The 16,361-nt window shown below is 39.8% G+C and overlaps 1 protein-coding gene across 5 annotated transcripts in view; it reads left to right on the top strand.

Moving 5' to 3' along the window:
• Positions 1 to 16,361, top strand: part of BAG1 (BAG cochaperone 1) — a 22,247-nt gene extending 5,886 nt beyond the window's left edge. For 2 of the 5 annotated variants that reach the window (XM_063326296.1, XM_063326295.1), the window contains 2 exons: positions 10,537 to 10,599; positions 12,985 to 16,361. In XM_063326296.1, the coding sequence (XP_063182366.1) occupies positions 10,537 to 10,599; positions 12,985 to 13,074 (153 nt within the window). In that variant the 3' untranslated portion in view covers positions 13,075 to 16,361. The other 3 variants (XR_010069979.1, XR_010069978.1, XR_010069977.1) reach the window with 3 other exon arrangements.

The following is a 16,361-nucleotide window of genomic DNA, read 5'->3' as shown; positions in this document are numbered from 1 at the left end:
TGGAATATACTGGGGTATATTCAAGTGCTTCACAGTCATTAATGAATCATAACCTTACAGCGTATTTCCAGAGTATAATATATATCTTCCTGTATCATGTAGTAGCGGAGAGGTAGGTGAGAATAAGGGACTTGTGCAGAGATAAAGGAAGATTGTGGTAACTAGGGTATTTTCTTATTCTGTTTCTCTGCTGGTCATTCTCTGTGAACTTCATTCTATAATTATGTTGTATATCATGATCATAATATCCTGCTCTGAAGGAAAAATGCTGCTTTTCTGTGGTAGTGATGTCTTTAGGTCTACTCCTTTATGGGATTGTTTCAGAAAGATTCCATGCAGACGCTTATAATTGGTAAACCAAATGTAGTTTAATTGGTGGACACTTAGAAAAAGTTCAGCAGCAGACTAAATCAAAGACTAATATTTGAATTGGCCATCATCAAATGCTATACAATATGGATGCTTTCCTAGGAATGGTGGGGAGCTCATTAGCTTATGTCATCCTTTCATACTGTGCACCTTTAATGGTAAACTAGCCTTTCTGTTTGTTATGGCCCACAGTTCTTAAGTGCTTTTTAAAATTGTATTATGTTAAGTATTTTAAAGTCTTTAAAATTTCTCTTTCCTTTTCTGCCTCATATAGAGGAACATATTTTGCTGACAGTCCTTGAATGCTGTTAGTCATACAGACTTTGTATAACTGATACCCTCTTTGAAGTGGCAGATTTACTATGTGTTATCATGAAAATAGCAATAAGGTGACAACTGTTTCAACTGGGTGGGATTAAAGCTTATTTCTGATCTCTTCAATTTCTGATACTAAGTCCTATTTAGAAAAAAAATCAGTACTTGTGTGCTGGTGTACAGTTCTGGAAGCCAGCAAGCAGCCTAGAAAAACCCTTTCACTGCTTCCTAATTAATCCAAACTGAATTTCCCAAGTTTACTTTTGATTCTGGTATTGTTTGCATGGCTTAAACAGAAAGCAGGCTATTATCTATCTTCTTATCCAAAATATTCTAAATAGTCCTGGACAAGGGACTTTCAGGTTTAGTGCAAGATTTTAGAAGACTTACAGCCTGGTGAATTCATGTTTAGATTTAGGAAATAATGGAGTCCCTCTACCTCAGTTTTGTCTCTTGTGGAAGTGGAGCAGCCAGAGCTAAAACAAATTATAATTAGTATCTCTTAATGTTTGTAATAGTTGTTTGTTACTTTGTTGTATAAGAGCCTATGATATTGATGAGCCTCTTTTTTTTTTTTTAAGCAAGAATTAAGTGAGAATTTTTATTACCAGTGATTGAAGTTACGTTACACATGCCAACGTCCATATTTACGTATTTTAATGTACAAAGGCAAGTGTGGCTTTTGTCACGAAAATTGAACGTCTGTGAAGTCTTCAGATGAGATACTTGTAGTTGGATGGAATCCTTACATAAGATGTAGCTGTTCAGTGTACTGGTATTACACCAGGTCATGCAAACAGGCCACCAACTTCCTGAGGTATTACTTAGCCATACTGTAGTTGTGCAACATACAGAGGTAGCAGCACAGAACGGTAATGAGGTATGTATATGAACGATAAATGGGCTCCACTGAAGTGAAAAGTGGTAAATAGAAATGCAAAGGAGAAAAGCATAAAGCTTCCAGAAAGTATTTTGTCTGTGTCTCAGAATTGTTTTATACAGTATTTAGTATTCTTTTTGTTAGCAAGTAAAAAGCAAGTTCTGACAAATCTCTTGAGTGCTATTGATTCAATCAACGGCATGTTAAAAAAAAGATAAAGGAAACAAAAAGTGTCTGAGTGAGCTGTTTTCTAAGCTAAGAGAGAAGAATGCATTCTAGAAGTGAAACACAGAGCAAGCTCACGCTCTAAGTGTTTCAGTTTGTTTCTTTGGCAGAAAATTGTTTTGAAAGCTCTTTAAACTGTCTTGGCTGTCATACATTGTTTGGACCAATAAAAACCATCTAGCTTGATACTGCTTGATACATCTGGCTTGAGCCAACTAGGGAAGGTCCTGCTGGACCTGTTGTTTGTGAACAGAGAAGAACTTGCAGGTGATGTGACGGTTGGAAGCCATTTTGGGCATAGCAATCATGAAATGATAGTTTTCAATTCCTGGAGAAGTAAGGAGAGGGATCAGCAGAACTACTACATTGGACTTCTAGGGGGCAGACTTTGGCCTGTTTAGGAGTCTGGTTGACAGAGTCCCTTGGGAGGCAGTCCTGAAGGGCAAAGGAGTTCAGGAAGGCTGGGCACTCTTCAAGAAGGAGATCTTTAAGGCATCCCTATGTGCCAAAAGATGAGCCAGTCGGGAAGAAGACTGGCCTGGCTGAGCAGAGAGCTTTGGCTGGAACTCAGCAGAGGAAAAGAGAGTTTATGACCTTTGGAAGAAGGGACAGGCAACTCTGGATGACTACAAGGATGTCTTAAGGTTATGCAGGGACAAAATTAGAAGGGCTAAAGCCCAAGTAGAATTTAATCTGGCTACTGCTGTAAAGAACAATAAAAAATGTTTCTATAAATGCATTAGCAACAAAAGGAGGGCTAAGGAGAATCTCCATCCTCTGTTGGATGTGGGGGGAAACATGGTGACAAAGCATGAGGAAAAGGCTGAGGTACTTAATGCCTTCTTTGCCTCAGCCTTTAGTAGTAAGACCAGTTGTTCTCTGTCTACCCAGTCCCCTGAGCTGGAAGGCAGGGACGGGGAGAAGAATGAAGCCCCCAGTGTCCAAGGAGAAATGGTTAGTGACTTGCTGCACCACTTAGATGCTCACAAGTCTATGGTGACAGATGGGATCCACCCAGGGGTGCTGAGGGAGCTGGCGGAGGTGCTCACCAAGCCACTTTCCATCATGTATCAGCAGTCCTGGCTAACGGGGGAGGTCCCAGTTGACTGAAGCTTAACAAATGTGATGCCCATCTAAAAGAGGGGCGGGAAGGAGGATCCTGGGAACTAAAGGCCTGTCAGTCTGACCTCAGTGCCAGGGAAGGTTATGGAGCTGGTCATCTTGAGTGCCATCACATGGCACATACAGGATAATGAGGTGATCAGGCCCAGTCAGCATGGGTTTATGAAAGGCAGGTCCTGCTCGACTAACCTGATCTCCTTCTGTGACAAAGTGACCTACTTAGTGAATGAGGGAAAGGCTGTGGATGTGAGTTCCTGGACTTTAGTAAAGCTTTTGACACCATTTCCCACAGCGTTTTCCTAGAGAAACTGGCTGCCCATGGCTTGGACAAGTATATGCTTCACTGGGTGCTTGGATGGCCAGGCCCAAAGAGTTATGGTGAATGGAGTTAAATCCAGCTGGTGGCCAATCACAAGTGGCGTTCCCCAGGGCTCAGTATTGGGCCTGGTTCTGTTTAATATCTTTATCAGTGACCTGGACGAGGGTTTTGAGTGCACCCTCAGTAAGTTTGCAGATGACACCAAGCTGGGCAGAAGTGTTGATCAGCTTGAGGGTAGGAGGGCTCTACAGAGGGATCTGGACAGGCTGGATCAATGGACCAAGGCCAGTGGTATGAGGTTCAACAAAGCCAAGTGCTGGGTCATGCACTTGGGTCACAACAACCTCATGCAATTCTACAGGCTTGGGGAAGAGTGGCTGGAAAGCTGCCTGGCAGAAAAGGACCGGGGGGTGTGCCCAGGTGGCCAAGAAGGACAGTAGCATCCTGGCTCATAGGAGAAATAGTGTGGCCAGAGAAGTGATTGTCCCCCTGTACTTGGCACTGGTGAGGCCGCACCTCCAATACCGTGTTCAGTTTTGGGCCCCTCACTACCTGAAGGACATTGAGGTGCTGGAGTGTGTCCAGAGAAGGGCAACGAAGCTGATGAAGGGTCTCGAGCACAAGTCTTATGAGGAGCGGCTGAGGGAACAGGTTGTTTAGTCTGCTGAAAAGGAGGTTCTCTACAACTAACTAAAAGGAGGTTGTAGAGAGGTGGACGTTGGTCTCTTCTTGCAGGTCACAAGCAATAGGACAAGAGGAAACAGCCTCAAGTTGTGCCAGGGGAGGTTTAGGATGGATATTAGAAAAGATTTCGTCAGTGGAAGAGTTGTCAAGCACTGGAACAGGCTGCCCAGGGAAGTGGTTGAGTCACCATCCCTGGAGGTATTTAAAAGATCTGCAGATGTGGTGCTTAAGGACATGGTCTAGTGGTGGACTTGGCAGTGCTAGGTTAATGGACTTGATGATATTAAAGGTCTTTTCCAACCTAAACAATTCTATGATTCTATACAAAATGAGATTTGTATGGTTATAGAGACCTAAGGGTGAGGAAGCCTGCATATTGTTTTCTGTCTGTTCTAGGGATGTCACCCTCTTGCTGTTAGCAGACAAGCTCATTAATTAGAGGAGCTGAGTTTGGAACTTACACTCCTTTTTAATAGACTCTGTGTGTGTTCAACAGCTACGAATGTAAAAGAAGTGATTTTGGAAGTGGAGAAGTAGGTTGGTAGTCATAGAGTATTGGGGTGGGAGAGAAAAAATACAGCATTGTCACTGCCAGAGGTGTGAAAGGAAAGTCTTGAAGGGACACTTTTAGGTAGAGTAGCTGTAACTTAAACTTTTAAATATTATATGTGTTTAAATAGCTGCTGCTTCCACAGTGGGAAGGGTGGAGGGGGTCTTATGAGAATCTTAGGAATTTTGAATGCTGTGGCACAGTCAGACGTTCCTGTAAGCCAAAGATCTTTGAAGTTTTCTTCAGGAGCAATACAAATCAAGTTTGTATACAACAGTTGAAGATTTGTGTGTGCATCACCAGAAATGCCATTTATTTCAGCAGTTAAAAGATTTAGTTCAGGAGTAAAAGTCAAAGTACACTATTACAAATCTCAGTGAGTAGAGAAAAATCTCAACGAGTACAGAAAATCCTTGACTTAATCAGCTGGCACAGTTTTTTTAAATAACTGAAAGGCTTTTTCAAGAAAAAAAAGGGAAGCTTTTCTGAGATCAGTAGGAAAATATAAATCCACAGGCATGACACTATGTACTTCTTGAGAGCCTGCTCTAATTTACATGAAGCCTGTCACCAATAGTGCATTCTGAGAGGTTGCTTTTTTTTTTCTTATGATGATTTCTTATTAAATGGCAGATTTGTAATCTGGAAAGACAATATTGCAGAGAACAGATTGTTCTAACAACTGGAAAAAAAAAGCTTTCTCTTCTGAAATATCAGTCACTGATTTTGTTTACATAAATTCATGACAAAAATCATCTGTCAAATTGCATGTGCGAGTATTGAGGACATTGATAACGTTACTGACTCCTAATTATGTTCTGGTGGTCCATCCGCCTTTCTTGAGGATTTTTTTAGGTTATAATTCCTCTGTAAAACTTACTTAAATTTCTGTACTGTTCTGATGAAGCTTTTTTTCACTGTCTCCTTGTCCCTGCTATGCTTGTCATCTGGTAAATCAATACCAAACAAACATGTCAAGGATTAAAAGAAATAAATATACTGAAAAAAAACTTAATTGTGCCTATAACAAACATTTCCCGGGCTTCTGGAAAGTTTTGCCACTTAAAATGAGAACTTACTACTAAACCTTTGAATTTATCTGGATAAATAAACTTTGATAAACATTTCGTACAATAAATCTTCAATCTACGAGCATGAATCACAAACATAAAATCAAAGCTTTGGGGGAAAATTTTTCTAAAGCATAAGGAGCCTGAAGAGACTATGATCCATCAGTGAGGGTAGAGCGCTTAGTTACCACTTCTGCATTCAGAAAACTCGTTGACAAGTGCTGCCACTTAATAACTGCTTTTAAAGAAGGTGCTCAGATGTCTCCCTAGATGAAAAAGATTCAGTGTCAACACAATTTGCTTATCCAATTTACCAATTTATTTAACAATAAGTTAAAAAAAGTGCAGATCTGGTAGTCAATAAAACTAGATACTAAAATATTCTATGTTGGTTTGGATTTTTTTAAAAAAAGTAACAGAAAAGCTTCTTGCTAGGTGGATGGGGTGTCAATGCAAAATCCTTGTTTGCAGCTGATTAGCACTGGTGCCCTGTGTAGCAGAGTGATTTTTATTTTTTAAGCAATTTGATAACAAACCAAAAATGTTTCTAGCTATTATTGCTAGTGATTGCTAAGGTAGGAGATTGACTGTTTTAAGAATGCTGTCCCTTTGGTTCTGATAAAATAGTCATTAATAATAAATTTGACTAGCATTTGTTTTGTTTATTCACTGACTACACTGCTATAGAGTGGATTCAGGCATCAGATGTCACCTGCCGGGGTCTGTGGTTTGGGATATAAGAAGTAACCAAAGAGGAGAACAAAGATGTAGTGGCAACACTAAGCTTAAAAATTGGAAAAAAAAAAATTGGAAGCGCTTCTAAAACCAATGCGACTTGAGCAGAGCTGTAGGTGATGTTCTGTGGCAAAGGGAGGTGGTTTTACTAGGAGATGAGCTGGGAGAGGGGAAAGAAATGGTAAGAGAGTCCGTATTTGGTAAGAAGCAGTGCTCAGGAGAGAGGGACGCTGGGTTCGTAGTTAAAAGAACACTCAAGAACAGAGAGGAACAAGAGGCAAGAAAATGCACATGCATTAATTTATTACTTTGTAAACGGTGATTGGTTTTAAGGATTTCTCGTATAAAGCATGAGTGTTGTGCACACAAAAGATGAGTCTTCGAGGACGTAACGCGTGTGTCTCTGCAGCGCACCTTGTCAGTGTATCGGCAGGGTGAGAGCTCTTGAAGAGATGTGGTTAAGCAACTCTGGATTTGTGGGTGCGGGGTGGTATCAGGGGGACTTGGGCTCTGTTTCAGGGTGGATGGGGGAGGATAAAGAGCCTGTGCTCAGGAGTTCTACAGAAGCTGCTGGGGTGAAGCCAGCACTGCATCACTGTTGAAAGTTTAAGACCATACAGACCAAGGCCTGTAAGACTTGGGCAGGGTTTTATCGCAGAGACAGTGCAATGCAAAGAGAAGACCTGCTATAAAAGTAAGAATATGCTTTGCAGTGGAAAGCCAAAGACTAATCCAAATTACTGCTCTGCAAGCAATGCTAGCACCAAAATGTAGATTTGGCAAGAGTTTTGCATAAGCACTGCTTAGGCTTAAGCTACTCATTCTTTAATTAAATTTGATTTTAATTAAATATTAAAATGTTATTGTGACTTAAGGTTTATTGCCAGCTTCACCTGTTAAACCCTGAATAGTTGGACAACGTATTCCTGGAGAGGAGACGTAAGCTGACTAAGGTAAAACAGAGAGACTGTGAGATTTAATTTGATGTTAAGATTTGTAAACTTTACTAATTTGATTGCGAAACACCTTTTAAGCAGCTTGGTAAGTTAGTACATTTAGGCCTTCCAATTCCATGTCTCTGCCAGGGGGATTACAAGGTGTGATTTTTTTTAAAAAAAAAAAAAAAAAAGCTATGACAGTGTGCAGGCACACATAGGCATTTGCACGCACAGATGTAATTAAAAAGAGCAGTTTTGAAAAATGTTGTCAAAAATAGATGTAGTCTGAATGTCTTCTCTACACTCAGATTTTGAAGTTTCCTCCAGTTACCAATATCTATTTTAGAAACAGACTTTGTGTGGTAAACTCAGCTGGAGTTCCCTGTCTGCTGTTGAAAGTTAACTTAGGTCTATTTGCTGTTTCAGATTGGTAGGAATACTTGCATAGGCCAGAATCTCGTCCAGAAAGTACAGCCTGAAATAAGTACTCAGCAAAGGGAGACGGGCAGTGTAACGGAGCTAGTGCATAATTTCATTTTTAACTTGATTATTAAGAAATTCCAAGTCATGGAAAACTTCAAGGCATAAAAGAATTTGTGTGTCAGTGAGATTAACATCTTCATTTTCTGGTAAGACTCAGACATTAATAATTAGACCTAACCCATCTTTGTTCTCTCAGGCTATTACGTATATGAAGTCAAACTAGTACGCATCAAATACTCTCTTTATGTTAAAGGTTTCTTGACATATTTTGTTAATTTTAGACAGTGAATTGTGTTGTTGAAAACCAAGGGAAAATAAGGAATGTTTTCTTGTGTGGTTGCAGGGTCCTATGTCTAAGATCCCTTAGAATACTTCATATGACTTTATTATATATTTTTAAACTTTTTTGTACATGTGACAACTATAAATACTCCAAAGGCCACCTTTTTTATTTGTGAACTGGAACTGGTCTTTGAAGAGAATTCACCCACAGCTTTAAACTATTTTCTCAATTGCTTTGTAATGTCTTTGGAGCATTCAGTTTCTGAAAGGAAAGCATGTAATACAGTCTTTTCACAGTGTCTTCTCTTATTGGGAGGAGACATGGGTTTAGCATGCTACAGCGAGCAAGGTCTTATTGCAGTACACAGTACCAGAAAATACACTTTGTAAAGAGCAAAATAGCTTCCAAAATGAACAACTGAAAAAAAAAAAATCTGTGCTTTGGAAAATGGACGCGTGCCACTTGTAAAGAGAGTTTTCATTTTAGGCAGACTGCTGTTGAAGATGTTTATTACATCTTTATTACATTTTTTATTACAGCTTTTGAACCTATCCTGTGCTGTAAATCCGAGGTTGTAAGGTGACATTACATAAATGAAGAAAGTGACCAGTGTAGGACAGGCTCTTTTAGGAGGATTTACATTGTATATGACAGATTCCTGGAGTTAACCTGGTAACTTACTTTCGGAGCTACTTCTCCTCCTTTTTCTCACAAAGTAAGAGGAGTTGGAAAGGATAGATAGGTGATGGAATGTATCTTAGGATAAACTGGAGAGTGTTTTTCGTATTAAGCAGATTAACGTAAATTTAAAAAAAAACCAAAACGAACAAACAAAAACAACATAACTTTTAGTTTTTAGATACTTCTCTCCATGTTTGTAAGATAACACTGCACCAGTTTGCATTTGGAAGGGTATCTCCCTTAATCCACATACTCTTGTGCCTCTGATACTGATGGTCATTTTTCCACCGGAAAGAAATATGTCCAGTTTCTGGTTCTGTTTTAGGAGGCGCGGTCTGACAGAAAAGCTCTCTGCAAGAGAGATACCTTTTCTGATCTTGAAGGGAAGTGTTAAAAGTTGATAGGAGTTTTATACAGCTTAACAGTGCTGCTATTTGGGAAAACTGATAACTAGAGTAACAGAAATGGAAGCTGGAACTACAGGAATAGAAGATCCTTTCTCCTACTCATCTTCCAAAAGCAAACTAACAAAATAAATGAAAAAGACCTGGCACTGGGAAGTGTTTAGGGTAGTAGTAGTTACTCCCACATCCAACTTTCATGCTTTCCTAGGAGACAAGAAGCAGCATTATGCATTTCTTCTTCCAGCTGGGCATAGAAAGAGTGAAAGGTATTTTATCCAGAAGTTTACGTAAAGGTAAAATGTAAGAATGTGTCCAGCTTGCTCCATTGCATGCCCATTTTCTCCTCACCCACAGTGCTGGGAACGCATGCTAAGCCTAGTAATTATTATTTCTTTATCTAATATCACTTACAGTGTGCTAATTACTGCACAAGTACTGGAGCAGTGTGACCCCTGAACTTTCTGGAATTTCCTGGATTCTTCCTGGAATCCCAGATGCCTGTAGTTTCACTTCCCGTGATGGACTGTTTTTTAGTGTGGAGTCTTGTGTATTTTTAACTCCAATATTTAAGACCATGTATGTTTGGCTGGACACTAGGAGAAAGCAACTTTTTTTTTTTGTTATTGTTATCAAAGATTATGTATCTAAACCTTCCAGTGGGGCTTGCATTTTAGCTGAAACGAAACATAGTAGTATCCGGAAAAGTCTAGTCTTGATATGGAGTTAGGGTGGGAAATAAAAAGTATGCTAATGAGAAACTTCAAGATTTTTTTGCGTTTTCAACAGTGAGGGCGTCATGTTTCTAAGAATTTTCACATAAACTATACGATGATAATTATCTGTTTTACCTGTTTCAAAAAAACATCATAAACCTGAGCACCATTCCCCACCAACACCCCGATTTCACACTACTTCAAAAGGACAAAGCATATAACATTTGCTGTGGTGATACACATGAATATATTGGGTAGTAGGAGTACGGAAAATGACGCAGTTTGAATTAAATTAAAAGCTGTCAGTGTGTAACACTTTGCATCTGTTCCCTTCCACGAGTAGATTATGGAGAAGATAAGATGTACAGCTTAGACTGGCAATGCCTGCATTACTGATGATATGTTGTAATGATGGCAAGTGATTGAGTTAATGTGTTCATAAGAAATTAATTCATCTTACAGTCTCTGAAAAATATGAAGTGGAAACTCAGCAGAACAGTTAACATACACCACAGTAGACAAAAGCAGTATATGCAGTTATTTGCTAGCTCAGTTCTTTGTAATTAGGGTGCTGTGTCCTAGACTTACTGAACTTATGACTTATTCTTTTAAATTCTTCCTTGCGTAATCATCCTTACTGAGCAGGCATGGCGTTTTCAGGGTGCCTTTTAAGAGCATTCTTTGATACATTCAGTTTTTGTTATAAGTTGAATACGTTAATTCCAACATTAAGCTGCATCAACTTGTGTGTTTATTTTACTGCAGAATCTGCCGGAGAATTTCAGTGATTGCAAACTGAAAAAGAAGGGGTTGGTGAAAAGGGTTCAGGTGAGTATTTTTATTTTTTGTTTTTCCATTAATGCTGGGCACTTGTATACCAAGAGTTTGTGAAAATCAGAGCTGTTTAGTGCTTAGATTTTTTCAGTGTTTGTTCTTACGTTGGTATTTCTTAGGACCTCCCTTTAAAGGGTATTTAATAGCTTTATAAAACATTATATGAAAATACAGGTTTTCATAGTTCATGCTGTTTCCAGATAATGTTTGTAATTTACATTAGTGGCTGGCCTTATGGCAGCCTGATGATGTAAAGTAATTCTGATAAGTTATAAGGAAAAAGGGATGATTCCTCCTTTCCCATGTCTTGGTGGGCTGGTGTAACGAATGAGGTCTGGGCACAAAGATGCAGTCAACTCTAACTCCTGCTGGACCATGCTAGAAGTGTTCTTTGGAAAGTTTAGCTTCTATTGCAGTGTACCAGCTTTCTATGGCGGAATCTCTAAAGTATAATCTATACAGAAGAACAGCTTTGCTGGGCATGGGGTTTTTAATTGCTTTGCCATTTTACAATGCTTAAAAATTCCTAGGCGTCGTTTTCTTAGAGACCTTGAGATGAAGGTTTGTTACTAAATACTGGAATTCATCCTTCCACCCTCCTCCCCCAAAAGCCAAACTTCCATAAATGAGGGGTAGTGCTACTCATATTACTGCTTTTATTTGTGTTATGCTATATGTATTGTGCTTCAGTCACAGGTTAGATTCCTGGAAATTATTTGTGAAAATACCTTGCATTCATATATGGAGTTTAAATGTTTTGTCTTTTAGTATAACCTTATTAAATACTTTCTATAAACGTTTCCCAAACTTTTTAAAATAGACATCTGTTTTAAAGGAAGCCTTATCAAGAAGTACCCGATAGTAGAAATGTTATAACTTTAGGGACAAAGCCCTTTGTTACAGAGTTAAGTTCAGATAATGCAAATTGAAATGAAGATGATTGCTGGTGTGGCTGTTTTATTTGGGGCTCTGAACATGCTTTTGACTCCATGCACTTAACCAAAATAGCAAAAATTTGTAACGGAGGTATAGCTATCACCCTCATGGCAAGCTACTGGAGCTCCACTCTTGGGTGAAGTTATTGCAGAAATAAGTGGCGTTTTGTACAAGAACTGCTGTTGAAGCATAAAACAGACTCTGTTAAGCAGAGATCAGAATTATTGTTGTGCTTTTGTAGGCATGGTTTTCTGCAACTGTAGTTTATAAACCCTTTGAGGACTGCAGAAGAATCTAAGGGGTTTCAGACCAGAGCAGTCAACAACAACTTGTTTTTCCAGAGCCAGAAAACGATGGCAAGTTATGCTCTTAAGCATTCATGAAAGCAAGGGGGAGCTATTAACTGACTTCCGTTGCTGGCAATCGCGTGTCTTCCAGAATGGTGAGACAGGTATAAAATACTTGCAGCCAGCAGCTGCAATTTTTACACCATGACTTTTTCATCCCTCAAATCCTTACAGAAGTGAGTTGATGCCAGCTCAAGGGATTGGTTGAAGACAGATGATTCAAAACAGTGTGATGGTTAAGAAGCATTCACCTGACACAACAGTCTGCTGCTCTAGAGGGAAGGAAGTTTCTTAATGTCGTTTTAATGTAAATAACATTAAATATCTGGTTTGACTGTTAAAGTCTAGTGCAGACATAGCAAAACTATGTGCAAGACGTTTATAGATAGTGGGAGAGTCCTCTCAGAAGCTACAATGTACTCGCATACATTGGAATTGGCCTGAAAGAGTTTATGGGCTTAAAGTGCGCTGTGTACAGCACCACGTGACGGGTGGCTGCTGGCTCTTAATTGCTGTGTTGCTATACTTGTAAGAACTTGCGGGCAGGCTCTAAGAAAGCTTAAGGCACTGTGGACTGCCCTTTTTGGAAAGGAGCCTTCTGTCTTTTGAGGCACACCAGCTACCTACTGATAAACATGGGGTTCATGTTGCTGTGTAGTCCTGAGAAATAGAAGAGGCCTTGGTTTAATGAAAGCTTATTTTAGATTTCACTGAGTAGGTTTGTTGCTCCCACCTTTGGCTACAGAATTATGTGTTCTAGAGAGGAGTTTAAAAGTCATGTTCCAAACTGAAGCACTAACTTACCTGAACCTTTATGATCCTTGTTGTTGGTTATGAACTTTGGATCAACTCAAAGAACTTGAGCGGCAGGACTGGTGAGGATGGGCAGCCACGTTGCCTTATCAAATGCCATGCTTCTGTTGGATTCCGGGTAAACAAAATTGCGAATAACCTATTATTAAAACTGAACTTACAAGGCAGTTGTTGAGTTGGCTTCTTCAAACTCATGATGGAAACTGCAGTTTCTGTTCTTAAGAAGGATCTACAGTTGCTGTAATTTCATCCCCAGTAACATTTGTTTGTTTCTTATTCTCAGGTTTTTCTTGCCCAGTGTGATACGGTTGAAGGAAATATTGGTCAAGAAATGGACAAGCTACAGTCAAAGAATTTGGCCCTGGCAGAATGAGGCATTGCCCTACGTAATTAGGAAACATAATTGCTCTATGAGCAAGAAGAAAAGTTTGCTCTTTGTTTTGGAGCACGTATTCAGCTTTTTTTTTTTTTTTTTTTTTTAAGCCCAGTCTGTTAGACTGGTATTAGTCAATCATTTCTCACTGGTTGTCTTGTTTGCCGCTTGGTTAGACCTATTATTTTGAAAAGAAAATCCTTCCTGAAGAATTACAGAAACAATCTTTGTGGTGAATTGCTATGTATCTTATGGACGACTGTTTAGTTAACTAAATTACGAAGTTTGCAGTGATGGGCAGTTTTGTCTGATATGTCTTTGAATTTATTTACAGCTCAAATCAGAGAAGGTCTATAATCCTGTAAGTGCCATAAGTTGCAATTGTAGGACTTCAGCTTGATTGAAAAAGGCAAACTGAGACGACATCTGTGAAAGTCAAACGTTGTAGTAGACAGTTCAGAGCAATAAAAAAAACCCTACGCATTTGTATCTATGTAATGTTTGTATGCATTTATAAATATAAGAAAGCTTAAATATAAGGGAGTCGTACCTATTTTAGCCTTAAATTGTCATAATAGATGGCATGTACTGTAACATGTATGGTACTTAATTTTGAGTGGTGCTTTAAGTTGTTACTGAGCTCCTTGATACAGACTTATGTTTTTTACAGAGATTTCTGATGTACTGTGGTTTTTATAGATTATTCTTATTTTTATTGTTTGTGTTCCGCCTTGAGTTATGGTGGGAAATGAAATGAGATTACTCATGCTGCTCATATACCGAGGGTTCAGTTCAAGCAAGGTATGACTAAGGAGCTATTTTCAAAGGGGTTTTTATACTTTTTTTTCTTGATTTCACAGAATTCATGATGCTATATTTAATGGAAAATTGCAGTGATTATTTCTAGTCTGCTAAGGTAATCGGTTTTTATAACATGTTACAAAGTGACACAACTTTACTTTAGTTATGTGACTGAGGATTATGACTGATTCTTGCAGTCAGATATGTGCCGTGCTTTGCCTTCTCTGCTAGGTGAAAAATAAGCTTTTGTGGGAGATAGTAACTGTCAGGAGGTGCAGCCAACTTTGCAGTTGTTGGTCAGAGCCCGTAGCTAATGTACCTATAGTGGGAGTTGCTTTTTCACCGATGCTTCTGGTCGGTAGATCAGTCATAGACGCAGTGGCTGGTGAGGTAGTGACTGGTAAGGAGCCGGTTTCGGAGGGAGAAGAAAAGCTTTTGTCTCAAATGAGTCAGACTGAGGACATTTAAAAATGGCCCTTAGGTAGAGAGTCTTTATCCGTATGTGGCTGTTTTAAGATTAGCTGTCCTTTCAAGACAAAAATAGAAATATGTTTAAAAAAAAATAATGTTAATTTCTAATAAATTATGAACTTATCTAATATCTAAAGTAGTATTATTAAAGTCTTACCTTTGATGTTTGCAATTGGAGGAGCATTTCTTTAGTGAAAAATGCCATTGGACAAATGAAGTTATAGCCCTGCATTAGAAAGGGTCACTTTTATTCTAAAAATGCCTTTTGACCATACCAAGATTGCAGTTGCCATATTTTGTACTGTTAACCAGTTTCTTCAAGGTTGTATTTTTTCCATATGCAACTCTCTCGCCAGCATCTGTCAAGGATTTTAAGGACTAAACTCCTAGGAAGCTTGTCTGTCATGTTAGGAGAATGGTATGTTTGGCAGGACTGTGGATGTTTTTTCCTAGTCTGCTAAGTCAGGTCATGCTGTGTGTTCCCAGCACTTTAAGGTGAGGAGGAAGAAGAGTTGGTTGTAGCCATTTTTGTGAAGCCCTACTTAGAGTAGGACCAGATTCAGCTGACTCTTAAACCACCAGCAGTGCTGTTGCCTAATTCAGGGGATGCAGAAGTGTCCACTTTCCTGTGTTGGAGAGGATTCTCACCCTCTCAAATGTAAGTCCTCTTAACACATTGAACTTTCACAGGTGCACATATAATAAGCAAAGTGTCCTCTTGGCCATGAAATGAGCTGGGAGCTGTGGTCATGGCTAAGACTGTGTCCCTTTCTGCTGCTCCTTCCTATTTTTCTTTCTTGCGTGAGAACACTAAGGCTATGGGCAGACATTGTCTTCCCAGGACTCCTTACCAGAAACTGCTGCTTGTTGTGAGTGCATCCTCAGCCTGGAGTAACTTCAAGATGTTCCGTAGTAGATCTTTTGATAATCTGGTACTTGGAGGCAACGAGAGTGGTGATGAACCTCTCCCTCCAGCACATCCAGATTCAGCAAAGGGTAGGTGTCCTGAGCTGAAGTTACCTTGCGGTGGTGACTCCTGGTGTCAGAGCGTTTGGTTTCTGGGACAAAAGTATCTGTACAAAGACAAACTTTTGCAGGAAGAAAATTCTTGTCTTCCAAATATAAAAATGATTTAATTTGTTTTGGAAAACAGATGGTTGTATTTAGAGTTATCTAAGACCTTCTAGAGTGGATTGACTTTTATACTTAGTATGGAAAGAGGAGCCCTACGCTTCATTTTTTCATAATAGCCTTAAATTTCAGTAAAAGCAAACTTCTGTGCTTTTGAAAGTGCAGCAGACTGCAACTGTGGGAGGATGGGGAAGGAAGAGGTGATTTTAAATATTCTTCAAAATTTGTAAAGGCAAACATAGAGCTCAGTCAAGCTTAAGGTATGTTCTCTCACTGATTCTGTAGCATCACAGGTGTACTGTGATACCTGTTTTGCTACTGAATCATTCCCCCCCGCCACCCCCAGCCGTCTGCCCTGATGGTGTCAAAGAGAAGTGACTCCCTTTGGCCTTGGTTGCACTTACCCCATCGTCTTCCTCCGGTCACCGTGTTAATCTGGCTGCATTTACGCACCTGGGGTTTCCCACCCAGGCAAAACCTCTTACCGCAAAGTTTTCTCTTTTATGAAAATGGAAGTCGAATCATGCGCCGCCCCCCTCCCTGTCCCATCCCCCCCCGCCCCCCCGCCTTTCTCCCTCACCTCCCTGTAAGCTGCTGTGGGAGGCGAATCAAGCACGATGTTGAGGGATCCACGGAGCCCGGAGCCATGGGACGGTGTGTAATGGGCTGCTCATAGTGATGGCCTCCTCGGTGACGACGTCGTCCTGAAGGTAATGCTGCTGTCAGCCTGGAGGAACGCTTCCTTCACTTTTTAGCAGTCACTCGTGGTTTGGAGTGGAGTACTTGACACTGTGGAATGTGGGGCTGGATTTTTTTTATTTACTTATTTTATTGTGCCATGGTACATGAAACGGTAAAAATAAAACTATGGAACGTTCTCTGCC

Source organism: Chroicocephalus ridibundus, chromosome 2, assembly GCF_963924245.1.
Source record: "Chroicocephalus ridibundus chromosome 2, bChrRid1.1, whole genome shotgun sequence".
Classification (NCBI taxonomy): Eukaryota; Metazoa; Chordata; class Aves; order Charadriiformes; family Laridae; genus Chroicocephalus; species Chroicocephalus ridibundus.
The sequence above is the reverse complement of the archived record's forward strand: the minus strand, read 5'-3'. Positions and strand labels throughout refer to the sequence as shown.